Source organism: Desmodus rotundus, chromosome 3 (assembly GCF_022682495.2).
Source record: "Desmodus rotundus isolate HL8 chromosome 3, HLdesRot8A.1, whole genome shotgun sequence".
NCBI classification, from domain to species: Eukaryota; Metazoa; Chordata; class Mammalia; order Chiroptera; family Phyllostomidae; genus Desmodus; species Desmodus rotundus.
Genome location: NC_071389.1, coordinates 185,982,296 through 185,998,585, shown reverse-complemented (window position 1 = coordinate 185,998,585; position 16,290 = coordinate 185,982,296). Strand labels below are relative to the sequence as shown.

At 43.9% G+C, this 16,290-nt stretch overlaps 1 protein-coding gene across 2 annotated transcripts in view; it reads right to left on the bottom strand.

The window, feature by feature from the left end:
* The window catches only part of ANO4 (anoctamin 4), a 321,384-nt gene that overhangs the window by 174,961 nt on the left and 130,133 nt on the right, over positions 1–16,290 (bottom strand). For both annotated transcript variants that reach the window (XM_045186936.3, XM_053921960.2), the window contains exon 2: positions 5,574–5,765. In XM_045186936.3, coding sequence (XP_045042871.1) covers positions 5,574–5,628 — 55 coding nt within the window. In that variant the 5' untranslated portion in view covers positions 5,629–5,765. The remainder of the gene's footprint in view (positions 1–5,573; positions 5,766–16,290) is intronic.

Below are 16,290 nucleotides of genomic sequence, written 5' to 3'. Positions count from 1 at the left end.
TGATAGGTTGCCTCCGGTACGTGCCCAGACCCAGGAATAGAATCTGTGACCCTTCGGTCTGTGGACCATGCTCCAACCACCTGAGCCCCAGCGCTCAGGGCATTTCCCCCCAGTTTTGCCAGTCATGCTGTATATAAAATTGTTCAACTGTTTGGATGGGGGATGCAGGCAAGCTGGGGGAAGAAGGGGCTGAGAGGTCTCCAGAAACTATTAATTTAATAGGTCACTTCCAGCTCAATTTTAATAACAAATATGATCTACAAACTTAACATCCAGAGTCTTCTGTATGTCGCATAACTTTTTCAGTTTTTTTTTTTATTTCAGCCAAAATATTCTGCCTCTAGAATTGAATTAGAATAAATAAACAAACACACAAAAAGGGAGCCTGCACAGTCTGACAAGTCACAAAATGGATACAACGTTAAGTCAGGGCACATTGAAAATGAAAAAACAGAGAAAATACATTAACGTGGAACAGACTGAAAGTGACCAGAGGGGGACAGTGGTGGAAAGAAGGGGTCGGAACTAGACAAAGAACATGTAGGAATGATCCACGGACATGGACAATGGTGTGGGGATTGACTGTGGGAGCTGGGGGTGGGGGGATGGACGGGCGACAGCAAAGGGGTAAAAATTGGGACAACTGTAATAGAATAAAAATGAAAAATGATTAAATAAATGAAAAAAGTAGAAAAGAAAAAAAAGAAAAGAAAAGCAGCAGCTAGAATGAATGGCAAATCAAATAAAGGGTGTATATACATCCACATCCTAAAGCTTTGGAGTTTCCCAGTGTTTAAAACAAAAGAAAAGGCAGCTATCCAAATCCACTATTTTGGAGTGTTGTATTTTGTAACCATTATTACACGATGATTTGTTGTTCCAAAATACGTACTTTAAAAAATAGGTTTCTAAGTGTGACTTCATTTTACTTAATTATAATTCTGTGCTCAACCATTGGCTTTATATAGAGTCCAGCAGGAGTAACGCCTGCTTGAATGTGGTTGGTAGCTGCCGCTGTACATAATGATTCTCTGTTTGTATGTATTGAGAAATGATTACTGCAATATATCTACAAGAGTTAGCATCATGACAATATGCAGTCACAATTTTCTTTCTTGTGATGAGAACTTAGCAGATTTCTTTGAGTCTTCATACCACTTCAGACCGTCATTCTTCCCTTTTCCCTAAACACTTTAAAACACACGCCATGGAGACTAGTCCTACTTTAATCATGGCCATACATCCCAAACAGCCCTTGAATGTGACTGATAACCAAACGTTCTGTTCGTCATATCATCACATCGATTCCCTCTCTCTCCCCCACTTTCTGCCTCTCTCTCTCTTTGGCTCCATTCTCATTCTCAGCGATGACCTTGCTCCCCACATTGCAAACGAAACAGACACAGTGGGAAGCAAACTTCCTAGACCCTCATCATGCTGCTAACAGCCACATATTCTCCCTGCCCATGTGGTATCACAGGGAAACTATTCACAACTGCCTTGTGCACGGCTCTCATCCCTCTCACCGACGTCCACATCGTGAATTCTCCCCTCTTTCCAACATCATGAATTATCTGCTAGAGATTTGCTACCTGGAAAAGAAACTCTGACCTAACTTTTCCTTCAGCTGCTCCCCTATTTCTTCACTATTCTTCATGGTAAAACTGCTAAAAAAAAAAAGTTGTCTATATTCAGAGTATCCACTTCATATCCTTCCATTCTCTCTTAAATCTACTTTAATCAGGGTCTCATTGCTACCACTTCACCAAAGCTGCTCTTATCACAATCATCACTGATCTTCACTTGACTGAAATCAATGGCCAGTTCTTAGTCTTTGACTTACTTGACTTTCAGCAATATTTAGCCTAGATAATCACTCCTGTCTTCTTGATAAGCTCTCTTAACTTCCAATACACATAATTTCTGGCTACTTTCCATCCTGGCTGGACATTCTTTCTTGCTCTTGTTTGCTGCTGATTCACGTTCTCTTACCTTTACTATTGGAGTGGCCCATATTTCAGCTCTTAATCCTCTCTCCTTCTCCATCTTTATTTCTTTCTTTTGTCATCTCTTTTCATCTCACTGTTCCAAAGACCATTCGTACACAAACGACAGTCAACTTTGTATCTCATTTCCAGACCAATCTCGCAAACTCCTGACATGTTTATCCCACCACCTAGGTGACCGTGCCAGTTCTCAGCATTATCAGATTCATAATCAGACTTCTGATCTGGGCCCTACTTCTGCCTTAAAACCCACCAAATCTGCTTCCCCTTCAGCCATCTCTGTTGGATACGAATCCACTTTACTCAGGCCAAAACCCCTGGAGTCATCCTTAGGACTCCTTTCTCTCTTAGCCCACATCCAATCCATTGGAAAAGCCTGTTGGCCCCTCTTTAAAATCTTTGCAGAATCCAAACCCTCACCACCATCTCTGCAACCCCACACCTCACCCCTGCCACCCCCCCCACCCCGCCTCCAGTGAGAGTGACTACCATCGCTTGACTGGATTGTATGGTGGCCTCCTATCTGACCCTTCTCCTTTCATCCTCTCTATCTACAGTCTATTCTCAAACAATAACCAGTGTTAAAATGTAAGTCAGACCGTAGTATTCTCCTGCTCCGAACCCTGTAAGTGCTCCCATTTCCCAGGGTTCAAAGTCCTTACAATGGCCTACAAGGCCCTGCTCCGTGTGATCCTGCTGGCCTGAGCTGGTGTTTTCCCCTCACTTCGACTCAGAGGTCTCTGCTGTTCCCCCAACTTCCAGACGTACCCCTGTCCTGCGGCCTGTCCACTGCCTAGCCCTCAGCTGGAATGAACTTGCCCACTTACACGGCTCTCTCGGCCCCTTCTAGTCTTTGATCACACACCCCGTCCGCCAGGTGGCCTACCTTAACCACCCTGTTGAAAACTGCAACATGCAGACCTGACTCCCCTACTTTGCCTTTTACCCATAATACTTATTGTTCTCTTCCTGAACACTGTGTAATGTATCTATTTATTATGTTTTTGTATCATCTGTCTCTCCCAGCTAGGTATATGGACTGTCTTATTATTGTATCCCAAGTACTTGAAGGATGTCAGGCAACCTAGTAAACCCTCAATAAATATTTGTTAAAAGAAAGGCATGTAGAACAATTAGAAAACTCTTGTAATTTGTCAGCAATAACTCATAAATCTAGAAAAATTTGTTTACAAAGAAACCTATTTTAATAGTCTAAAAACCAGCTAATGATGGTTCAGTTCAGTCCTACCTTACACATGTTTATTGGAGATACAAATATAAATAATCCAGAATTCTCACCCTTGAAACCCTTATGGAAGAGAGATAGGTAATTTAAAAATGTTAAAATATAATGGAGCAAAAGCAGGGAATCCTAGAGAGAGCAGCATGAGCAAAGGCTGGGAGACTTGAAACAGCACCAGGTGTCTGACGAGCTGAAGTCAGTCTCATCAGATGTCTGGTTAAGGTGACTAAAGGTCTAGCTGATGTGCCAACTGGTCTAGACTGTAGTCTCCAATTAATAATCAATGAACGTGAACCTCGGTATTGCTGTGAAGGGGTTTTGCCGATGTGGTTAAAGTATTGATCAGTTGAAATTAAATAAGGAAGATTATCCTAGATAACCTGGGCAAGACTGATTCAATCACTTAAAAGGCCTTAAATGCAGAGCTGACCCTCCTTGAAAAAGAAATTCCACCTGTGGACGGCAGCATCATCGGCACCTGAGAGTGTCAGTCTGCCCTTTCTGACGGCCTGCTCTACGGATTTCAGACTTGCTTAAACAGACCTCACACTCATGAGCCAATTCTCTGTAATACATTTCTAGAATGTATCTTCTACTGGTTCTGATTTTCTGGTGAACCCTGACTAATACTGCAAAGTTTAAGGCAGAAGGAAGCAGAAAATGAAGGATGAGAAGCAACAGGGGCTACATCATGAAGGGCACTTGTTTTTAACATGCTAAGAGGTCTACACTTTGCCTTTAACCAGCAGGACAAGCAGGGTGAATCACATAATCAGGGCGGAGATGAACCATTATAGATTTGATATAAAGGATCTCCCGGGACGGGAGGCAAGAAGGAGAGAGAGATGCTGAGAAGGAGAGAAAGATTGGAAAACCAGAAAAGTTACGTGTGAAAGAAGAAAGGAACCAAGAAAGAAGGCTGTGTGGAAGCCAGGGTACATGGTTTTGGGAAGGAGTGGTGGTTTATCCTGGTCTGGTGTGTCAGAAGATTCTGCCACTTATACCACGCTGTGACAAAAAAAAAAAAAAGTCACAAGAACAGATGTGATGGAGTAGAGGAGCTAGAAATGAGATAGTGTTAGGCTGAAAACTGGCTGGGAAGAGAGAGAAGAGGAAACAAGGGTAGATTATTCTGTGAGATGTTTGGCTTAGAAGGGAGAGGGAAAGTGGCAGAGGAGACGGAAAATAAAAGAGAAAGTAGCAAATGACCATGATGAGAACAGGAGAGGCCTGAACCTACTTCATGGACTGAGGGCAAAGAGCCTGCAGTAGGGAGGGGGAAGAGGAGAGAAGGAGGGGACACACTTTCCTCTTGAGCAAGGCCACAGGTGAAGGTTACAAGTGAAGGGTTATGCAAGGTCATTGGAAGGACCCTCGTCTTCTAAAAACTGTTTCCTCCCATCCTTCCCCCCTTTCCTACAGAGATACATTTGGAGATGGAGGGTAAGGAATCTGTAGTCATTTATGCCCAATGGCTCTGAGGTTTCTCAGTGCAGTTAGGAAATAAGGTTGTTGAAAGAGATGGCTAGCTGGGAGGCCTGCTTTAGTTGGGGCTGGATGGCCCCTGCCAGGACATTACACAGAGGAATCAGGATTGGGTGAGAGTTATATTAAATGACTGCTGAATTCCCTCAAAATTCAATGTTTCTATGAGTCAGGTGGACATTAAAGTTGCCTTGTTCACTGATGTTTCCTCATCACCCAAAACAATGCCTGGCATATAGCAGGCACTCAGTAAATTGGTTGAATGAATGAATGATACTTAAATGAATTTCTCATCCAAACAGGCAAATAAAACCATTTTATTACAATTACCTGCTCTGATATAGACTCATTTCAGTACTTTTTTACATGTTAAAATGCTTCCCATAGCCTCAAAACTTAACATGATCCCCTAATCTTAGGAGGGTGTAGGCAAGTCAAACCAGGCATCTTGGGCTTCCAAGTGGGCGTTTTCAGTTTGACTTTTTTCCCTGATCTATTCTCTAGCAAATTATCAAGAAAAAAGCCAAATACCTTTTGTTTTAATATACAATAAGCCTTTCTGAACTGAGCAAGTTTATTCACTCGGAATTTTCATTTAGACTCTACCACGGCAGGAAGAGTAAAGTCTTAACCTTTCGGACACATCAAGCTGTCCCTCCTCTCATTGGTCTTGGTGACGCGCTTACCACTGATTCAAGTCAGCAAAGAGAAAGAAGCATGACTCCTCAAAAAAGCAAGCCTAACTGGAACTATGAGGTAATTCAATGATAAAAATATAACACAGGCTGTTTTAGGTGGCCGCTAACACGGGTCCCTGTTGAAATTTCCCCATGCGTTACCTGGGTGGAAGGCTTTGGGTTTCCCATTAGTGAGTCCAGAAGAGCTTGCCTCCATTTTTATTGACCTTCTAATTGGTGGGAGTGAGGAATGCCTGACCACGGGCAGGCGACGGGACCCTGGGTGGCTCGCCACAGTTCGCCGTTGATGGATTTGCAAACGCTTTTCAGCCCCATGAATAGATAAACTTAAACCTGGAATGAGAAATAGCACCATTATATTGAATAAGTCAGTTCAGAATTTCTAAAATGCCAGATTATTTTGTGGCATGAAATCCATGGAGCATCAGCAACTATGCCTTTAAATTCTGCTAGCAATGCTAGAAGGGTAATACCAACAGATTTTCAGATTACATCCTTTACTGAACGCTGCTTCATTCAAAGCAGACAACCTCAGAGAGCATGATGAGAGTTTTAGAAACAGGGAGCCAATGAAGTCAAATATTAAAATGCTTTCCAAAACGCTGGAAACTATGTACATACTTGGCAGGCTACTGCCAGGGGCTTGAGGCTAGAATTCCAATAAAAATCAAAGAACTTGTCAAAGAACATGTATGAAAGCCCCATGGACATGGACAACAGTGTGGGGATTGACTGTGGGAGCAGGGGGGTGGGCTGGGTGGGGGAGGGCACAGGGGGAAAAGTTGGGATAACTGTAATAGAATAACAAAAAAAATTTTCATGTAGAGGCTAGAGTTGAAGACTAAACTCAGATTTATACCTCTCAGATTTATATATCAAAAGCAAAAATAATAGATAATGAATCCCAAAACCCACTACCCAGCTTGAACATATATCAAGATTTTTCCATAAAGTTGAGAAAAAACATTTTTCCAATCTTTTTTTTGTATGTATCACTTTCTTGTTGGTTTGCTTTGTACATGCCAGAGTAGTTTGAAGCATGTTAATCTCATCAAAACCAGTATTAATTGCACCAAATTATATGATTATATATCAATACAGATCATACCTACTGTACTAATAAATATGAAATATATCAAATTCTGAGTTCAAAATGTATTTAACAAAACATACTGATCAGCACTGGAAGTTACTGAAATCCCAATTCATCACTCAAAAATTGATAAGTAAAGGGAAAGAAGCAAGCATTTGACCTGCCTTTCCTTCACTGACCATATTTCAAGGTAACCAAATAGTTGACAGGAGAAAGTTCTTCTCTCCAACGGGTCGCCCAAACTTTTTGCGTCTCTGGGCCACACTGGAAGAAGAAGAGCTGTCTGGGGCCACACATTAAATACACAAACACTAACAAAAACTGATGAGCAAAATAAGGGTTATAAGTAAATACACAATTTTGTGTTGGGCCGCATTCATAGCCGTCCTGGGCCGCATGTGGCCTGCAGGCTGCAGGCTGGGCACCTCTGCAAGAATTCCTTCAAATAAATTACTGATGGAAAAGAGAATTAGCAAATCACTGTAGAAGCCTCAATGAAATATGAAAGGTGCTATGGTTTGTCCAAAGAAGCACTCTGAGGACAGCTGGAATGCAAAGTCTTGAATGACTGAATCCAAGACTTTGAATCCAAAAAAGGCCAAGGAAACGTGTCGGTCTTGCCAATGCCAACCAGCCAGGAGGGCGTGGTCCGGAATCATGCCATTTGATAGGGGAAAGCTAAGCTTCACAAAATCACAGATTGTTTTTTGAGAGGAGACTCATTTGAAACTTGGAGGTAGAAATTTAAAGTTAGAAGTTACTCCGGTGCCTTATACAGGTGAGGTAACTGAGCCTACAGGGTCAAACCATGGGTTTACACATTACCAGTACTGCAAGGCTGTACTGAGACACCTTCTAAAAACCCAGGCACGAGGGAAATACAAAGCCTGCTCAGAGGTAAACTGTAACTGAGTAATCATGGGTCAAGTGAGAAGTAGGAAGGGTTGCCTTACATTTCTCCAAGGGGTGGGAAGAGATAGGACCCAGGGCAATTTGTAAATTCTAACACATTTTAAGAAAGGATGGCTTGAATCAGAATGAGGTTTGGTCAGCCAAGGAAGCACAAAACCAACCAACCAACAAACTCAGTCTAATGGAAACAAACTGAGCAGCGTCCACCCAGGCAACAGCCTCAACGTTCAAGAATCCCAAACGCACAGCCAGATAGATGGTCCTGACACACCATTTTACTCTCCTTTATGCACCTAAGAGCCCTCGCTCTGACAGTGCTCACTGGGTTAGGGTGTTAGGATGTGGCTTCCGGGTCAGGGGGAGAGTGATGCAGACAGGGTTCTCAGTGTGGGCCAGCAAACTGGCATCTTGGGTTTCTCCATGGCTACTCCCCATGACCTGCTTGCTATGAGTTTAACCCCGAGGTCTGGTTTTTAAACCCACATGCGGTGAGCCTGTGCCTTGGTCTTGGGAAATTCACCCAGGTAAGGCCTGCCATGCTGGGCGACCCCTTGGGAGACAGACAGCCTGGCAGCCTCCCCTTGGCAACGCCTGCCCTGCTCTGGTGCTCAGATACCTAGGCAAGTGTGTCATTAAACTCCTGATGTCTGTCTCTATGGGCAGCATCAGCCTGCTATTCTTCCACTCCTCTGTGCTCCCTACCGCTGTTATATGCTCCACATTTCCAGACAGGTACAAAATGAACGTCTGCAGGCCCATCGAGATTCCAGAAGAAGGCAGGCAGGTTTTCAGGTGACGGATGAAGGGGCTGGGAGAGCTGTTTTATAAGTCAACATCAGACAGTACGTGCAGTCTCAGTCTGCGAATATGAAATAGCCGGCTCTGCCCAAAACATTTCTTCTTGTCCGTTCTGTGGAGGAGTCCTGGGCTGAAGGGACCACGAATGTGAGTCAGAATGTGAGGCACTTCTAGCTCTTACATAACTGCTCTTAAGGAAACACAAAATGGCAAATGAGAATAAAAATTACACAGTGGAAATAAATGGCACAGGTACTTGAAACTATTGAATTCCATGTTTAAAAATATATAATAATAGACATCATGGGGAAATGTTAAAAATAAAAAAGAATTCATGACTATTACCAAGACAGGATGGATATGAGGAAAATGGGTATATTACAGGGGAACTGGGAGGAACCGCTGATACCCAAGCAAATCCGTTCAAGTCCTCCAAAAATAAGTTCACAGAGGTACAGATAAAGGGCTTGGTACATCACAGCTCTGTTCATACAATGGCCACGTCCAGGGAGGGGAGAGATATATAAACAAACAGTACACAAGACAGAAAATACACCTCAAACGTATGAACACATGAACATTTATAGAAGATTCCGCAGTTATATCTTCAGAAAGGAATTGTCAGCCAATAAATTACATCATCCAATTTGTTCTGAATTATATTAAAAAATATTGACACTGGTTATCCATTAAATGCTAGGCATTGTGCTTAGAAATTGATTGTTGGCCCATTAATGTCTCATCACAACACTAAAGGACAGAGAATTGGTATCTACATTTTACAGATGGGAAACCTGAAGCTCAAAAGGTAAAGTTACTGGTCTGAGGTCATATGAGCGATTAACTGGAATCTGAACCCAGCTCTTTTCCATTATACCATGTAGCCTGATGAATTAAACAGCAGAACATAGGCAAAGCTGTTTTAGGTCTGTAGTGGTTCTGAACAATTTAACAAAGTAGGGCTAGAAGGTCCGGTGCCCTAGCACTCCTCTGACCCAAACTCTTACAGGGCTCTCGTTCCCACTCCCCGCCCCACACTTCGCATCATGCTGAAATATCCTCTGGATTCCTGACTGGCTACCAAACTCCTTAGCCAGTAACAACCAACTGAAACCTTCACCTGGAAGCCCTTCTAAGTTCTTCCGGCCCACAGTCAACACCCAGTTAATTGCCGTCAACCCTTGTCGTGCAATGCCCTTGTCCAGTCATTCGGCTGCCAGCACACGGATGTCCTGTTTCTCCAAGGAGCCCAAGAGTCTCTAAGGCAGGGATCACACTGTAGATTTCTCTGATTCCTTCCCTGGCTGCGAACAAAGTACACTGCGTACAGAGGTGAAGGGTGACAGTCCCCCTTCTTCCCCTTCTCCCCCTGCATGTGGCATTCTGCATGGTACACAGACTCCTTGGGCACAGGGAAAGCACAGGGTCAAGAGACATTCAAGGAAATGACGCTGAGCATGTTTACCTGAGCAGCAAAAATTTAACTCAGTGTTTCCTGTCTCACTACACCCTCGTCATCTTCCCTGGGCTTCTTGAGGCCTGACTTGGCCTTCTTCCTCAGCATCAGCAGGCAACTTCCTCTCCAACTCAGCTGGGAGGGTGATGCCCAGGTGATGTAATTTCTTACCTTCCCTCCATTCTACCTCAAAATATCTCTAAAAAATACCTTTTGTTTTTAAGACCTATTATCTACCTTATATGATGAAAAGATCTAAAGTCAGAACCTGGAGAAACACACACCTTCAGGGATGAGAAGAGGGAAGTATAGCATGTGGTTAAATTGTGGGTGCTGGAGCCAGAATTTCTGGGTTTAAATCTTGGCCACACCATTGATTACCTGTTTTACCTAGTGTACGTGATTCAGTCTTGTTGTGCTTCAGTTTCCTCACCTGTAAGATGAGGATGATCACAGTTTATACCTCACTGAGCTGTAAGAATGAATGGATCCCTCTGAAGTTCTTAGGGCAGTGCCTGGTATACAGCAGTTGCTTGGGGGGAAAGTTAGCTGTGATCATCAGCTTCTATCATATCAGTGACTTCCCCTCATTCTTCATTCTCACAACCTTCAAGCCCTAGCCTTTAATACCATTACCTCTGCTCATCTGTTTTACAACTCTTTTTCTCTTGTTCCCAAAGAGGGGGTATTAGTTTCCTAGGGATGTTGTAACAAATTATACAACTCTGGTGGCCTGAAACAACAAAAAATTAGTATCTCACAGTTTGGGGGCTAGAAATCTGAAATTGAGGTGTGGAGAGGGTTGTGTTTCCTCCAGAAACTCTGGGGACAAAGGTAGTCCCTTGCCTCTTGCAGCATCTCGTGGTGCCGGCGTTCCATGGTGATCTTTGCCTGTGACCGTGTACATCACTGTAATCGCTGTCACCATCATCACATCACCTCCTCTCTGTGTCTGTGTCTGATCTCCCTCTGCCTTTCTCGTAAGGGCCCTTGTGGTGGCATTTAGCGCCCACACGAATAATGCATCTCAAAATCCTTAACTTAATCCCATCTGCAAACTCTTCCGAAATAAGGTCACATTCATGGGTTCAGGGGTCCAGGACACGGGCATGGATTCGGGAGCCATGGTCAGCCTCCTCCAGTGGGCACCTCCCAAAGTCTGACTCTGGCCTTCCCCTTCCCTACATCATCTCCATGTGTGACCGTATGCACTCCCAGTCTCCAGCGGTCGTCTTCGTGTGGTCAGCTCCCAAAAGTGCTCCTGCTTTGCTCTGTCCCCTAAATTTCAAGCCTACCTTTCCTACTTGGTCTGAGTTTCCTCCTGAGAAATTCAGTGAATCCACAGAAACATAATACATGTTTAATAATCTGGTAACAGAAAAATGTGTATTTCTCTTAAGCTCCTCATATATTTCCTGTATGCCTCAGACATTCTATCTAAAATGTTAGCATTTTCCTCAATAGAATAAAATTCTTCCATGCTCCTTTCTGGCCGGCTTCCAAGGTGACTAGTTCTGGCTGCGTCGCGCGGTAGAAGCGTGCCTGTAAAAGTGATCTGCTTTCATCTAAATGTCACGCCTGTGATTCAGAAGAGCGCTGTGCCACAGGAACATTTGTCGTTCTGTCACTGTGTTACAACTAGCAGCAACCGCGTCTATGTGTTGTATCGCTCTCCTTGTCATTTCTTAGATAAATTATTTTTCAGATCACTGAAACGCTGTGTTTCGATTGTCGCCACCATGAGGCAAACACCAGACTCACCTACTCCTAATTAAGAAAAAACTCATCTGTGGAATGGGGTGTTCATTTCTAGTTTTTGCTTTTTCTCAGCTTGAGCTACAGAGCGGAGGACACTTCAGCTACAAAGTGGAGGATGAATGTAGTGCTTTCTCTTTGTTAGAACATTAAGAGAATGGAGGTGAGAATTCTCCTGGCTATTCTCAGGTCTGGATTTACTTCTCAGTTTTTCTGGAGCTTTTCTAACATCATCTCTTATTTGGTTCAAAAAACATTTTATGAAATGTTTATAAAATAGGCTGATACCTTCCCATACCCTAGGGAGAAAAGACTTAAACCCTTGCGAATGCACTCAGCGAGGGTGCCACTTGTCATTGGCTTGGGTGTGTCCCATTATAGGGGGCAGAATTTGTGCCATCTCAGTCGGATGAGCTCAGGTGGACCCCAAGCAAACGGATCCTAAGGAGCTTGGAGTCTCAGAAAAGGTGGGTAACAGCCAGAGTGCAGTGCAGGGCAATCACAGGTGCTGAGATGAACACAGGGCACCCCCGGGGAGGCCTGAAGCCGGAGCACTGCTGACCTGCAGCCAACCTGGTGAGGGGGCTGCTGCGACCACACCGTTCCCCATCACACCAGGTCCTGGGCTGGGCCGCACCTGCTTCTGTTCGGTTCCCCTGCACTGTGCACATGACACAAATCTGGCGACAGCAGCACATCAACACCAGGACGATCGAGCTGCCAAGTCGCTGTTATCTGCAATTTTGTGACAGTTGTCTGTCTAAAGCCCTGTAGACAGCCGAGCACTTTGAAAAGAGACCAAAACTGCCAAGGACTAGATAGATATCACATTACCCAGATTTCACTTTTGGCTGAATGTCTATACGAAGAATTTACAGAATCAGAAAGAGTAAGAGCCTATAAGGAAGTTTAACCTTGAATGCAACATAAAGCACTGGAAATCAATTTCTGGGATTTCTCTAGGTTCTGTATAGCCTTTTTATAACTTCTTTCTCTCCCGCAACTGGGGCTGATTTAGAGTCTCATTTTGTCCTGCTACAGAATTCTAGCAGAAGGACTTCATTTCAGGAAACCACAGTGACAGACTGGGTTGCTGTCCCCCGTTTTCTGTATCTTCTCTTCACCACATGACCCATCAGCACTTCCCAGCAAAGAGGGAAAATATATTCCCTGTTCCACTGATTTTAGGGGTAGTCATCGGGACTTGCTTTGGCCAAGGGGATATGAGTGGATGAAAGTGGGGATGTGAAGCGTGCTTGCATAGCTTTGGCTTGGTCTCTGGTGTCTCTGCCATTATCACGAAAAGCACATGTCCTAAGCAGCCATAGGCCCAAAATGAGACCCACCGAACAGCCCTCAACCTGACCTGAAGCCCTGAGCCACGCCCCACTCACCCAGCCAAGTTTGCTCACATACCTGCTGCTCAAACAGCCCTGAACAGGAAAGGCAAAGGTCCCCTGAGATTTGGGTTGTTGGTGCCCAGCAGGGAACTGACAAACACAGCCCTGGTGACGTCTTTATCAGGTGGAATGAAACGATACTAGTTGTTACAGCGTAGTAGTCGTAAGTGTTAACTTCACAAATAAAACATCCCTCTTCTTGCAGACCCCCAATTCACACATTCTTCTATAATCAGCTTATTCATTGTCCTTCTGAAGAAATCCTATTATCCTCAATCTCCTATCCAGCCTCTCACCCCCACTACCCTATGCTGACATGTCTCTTCCCTGTACTCCATTAGCACCTGGTACATACTTATATCAAAGATACCTACCTGCATTGTAATTGTCTGGACGTCTGTCCCCTGAACTAGGGACTGGACTGAGTCTGTCTCATCACATGCCTGTCATAATGCACAGCTTACATTTGGTGCTAATGTAAATGCTTCTAGAAAGGAACAAAGGGAGAGAGGGGCAGTGTGGAACACAGCAGGGGAATGGGACATCAACTAACTTCCTCATATCCTCTCAAATTTTCTCCTCTGCTATGATGACTTTGTTTGGAGAATGTTTAGTCCCTGGAGGGGAGCTGGGGCCTGCAGCCGGTAGGTATGGGGGCAGCGGGTGGGCAAGGAAACAGTAAAACAAGGCGGCCTTGAACAGCTGAACTGTTTCCACTCTCCCTCCCCCATTCCCTCCAGCCCATCAGTTCATATCCTCTGGGAAAATTACCCATGTGCACCTTTTTTCCTTCATAAAGCATGATTTTAAACTCTAGAAATGATGCTATTCCCTGCTGGTGAGGACATGACGAGAGGGGCTCTCAGACACTGCTATCTCACCATTTGTAACTAGGCAGTTTGGTAAATGTTTCATAAGTTCCTGCCTAAAGAATGTTTCCCTCTACAGATACTTAACACATTTCGAATTGCAACTAAATGTTATTGCTTAACACTTAAAAATAAGATTATATGCTTCGACCCATAATTCCATTCCTAGGAAGCAGCCCCACGAAAATGACCAGACATATTAAGACTTACGTACAAAGGTGTTCCATTCAGAATTTTCTGTAACACAGGGAGGCAATGAAAGGCGGCTTCCCTGCAGAATGGGGCATATTCCCGCTCCCTGTAGTGGCAACTATGCAAGTTTTGGTGAGTTATGGTGGCCTTAGGAGTTATGCCTCCATTTCTTCCTTTGTCAACGGGAGTTTAAGTTAGTATCTCCAAGATTCGGGATAAGGACTAAACAGCCTATGTGTTCACACAGCATGGTGCCTGCCATGTAACAAGCACTCAACAGTGGTACTTAGTATCATAGTTCTAACTGATAGAACTAACATTACAACTATGATCACTATCACGAACAGTGATACGGAAAACTAGGAAAATACCTATTAAGAAGGGAATAGTTAAATAGTTAAATACCTATTAAGAGGGCCCACTCAAATGTCATAGTGCTATGCAGTAAATATGTGGGTGAAAATGGATTTTAAGATAGGAAAATGTTCATTTCTTCTTCCTTTTTGATTATTGGCTGCCTTTGTCAATAAGCAAAACCATTGAATGCTGAAGTTGAAAGGGATAGATTTACAAGGCACTCATCTCCCCCCACTTGGGCTCCTTACCATTTTCTAAATTTATTTTATTTTATTTTTCAATTACAGTTTACATTCACTATTATTTTGTATTCGTTTCAGGAGTAGGGCATAGCGGTAAGACAATCATGTACTTTACAAAGGGTTCCCGTGGCACTTCCAGCCCCCACCCGGCACCACACATAGTTATTGCTGTGTTGTTGACTGTATTCCCTGTGCTGGGCTTTACATCCCCACGACTATTTTGTAACCACCAATCTGTACTTCTCAATCTCTTCACCTTGTCCGCCTGGCAACCATTAGTCCGCTATCCGTATCTATGAGTCTGTTTCTGTTTTACTTGTTTATATTGTTCTTTAGATTCTGTGTATAATGAAATCCTATGGTATTTGTCTTTCTCTGGCTGCCTTATTTCACTTCGCAGAACCCTCACCATTTGTGACAGCTCATTTACATTTTTAAGCCAAAAAGTTGGAGATGGTCTTCATACCAGTGCTATTTTGTTGGCATCCACTCACCTCAAGCCACTCTTGTCCTTCTCCCCACCCTGTGCCCTGGGAAGCTGACCCCTACACACTGCATCATCACGGCCCCCTCCCTGTACCCAGTCAGCAGGCCTCAACCATGGGGGGTGGGTGGGGGAGAGGCGGCAGGACACCAGCAAAAGCTGGAGCACAGGAGGAAAGAGATCGTTACTCTTCCCTGCTTCAGCATTTCTGTTGGGTGGCTCCCCCCCTAGCTGGGTTAATATTATTTTTATCCCTTTAAACATAGTAAAGACTCCTCACTGTTGCTAGATGCTGGGTGCTTGGCCATCTTGTCATTTCCTTAACCTGTGCAACATAAAAAGTCCCTTCATTAACATCTGCTCATTTACTGGAATTGTGTTTCTACTTGAATCTTGACTGGAGGAGCCTTCGAATTCCATATCGTTTCAATTTGACAGTGAATGGTTCTACATCTTCATAAATTAGCATCATCATTGAAAGGCCCTCAGGGATGTCACGTTTGCTATCCTTCGCCTTTACTCCCCAAGACTTTCTCATTTTGTGCTAGTTGGGGTCATCATTTTTTTTTTTTTACTCACTACTCTGAAGGCTAATCTAACTTTACCTGATCCTGTGATACTGGACTTGTCCTAAATCTTTCCAGTCTCCCTCAGGGAATACAGAGACCAGCTGTGGACTTCTGGCCACTTCAGGAAAGCTACTGGGTTTTCCTTGTGTCCTGTGGACTTGGGCACATTGCACCCCTCGTCCTGGCACACACGGGGAGATGTCAAACTTATCATATGATAACAGAATACAGGGCATGGCAAAGGTGGGTGTAACTTGTGAGTACGCAAAACACTGAGTTTATTCTTGTATCATTATTAATTACTGCATTATGTCCCATGGGGACTACGGTAAACCTACCTCTGCCCCACCCTGTAATGTCATAGGTGATATTGAAGGGTGTGAACAAGATGGAAGTAGGCAATTACAAGCATATGGTTCAAACTTAATACCTTGGGAAAGAGCTCTTTCTTGAGACCTTCAATTGTTTATTGGAAAATTAATTCAATAAACACTTGTTAAGAACTTCCTCTCTGCGAAGCACGGAGGATGCAGAGTACAGGGCAGAGTCCGCGCGCTCATGGAGCTCGCAGCGGTCGGAGGAGGCATCTCCCCAGCACTAACGTGCAATGAGCAATTGCATCTGCTGCCGTGGGAAGGAGGACATCAATACTCCTGCGCTTAAGAAAAATAATAAAAATCAAGGTCACTTGGTCTCTACTTAGGTGTTGTGTTTGGATTCGGATATGCTTG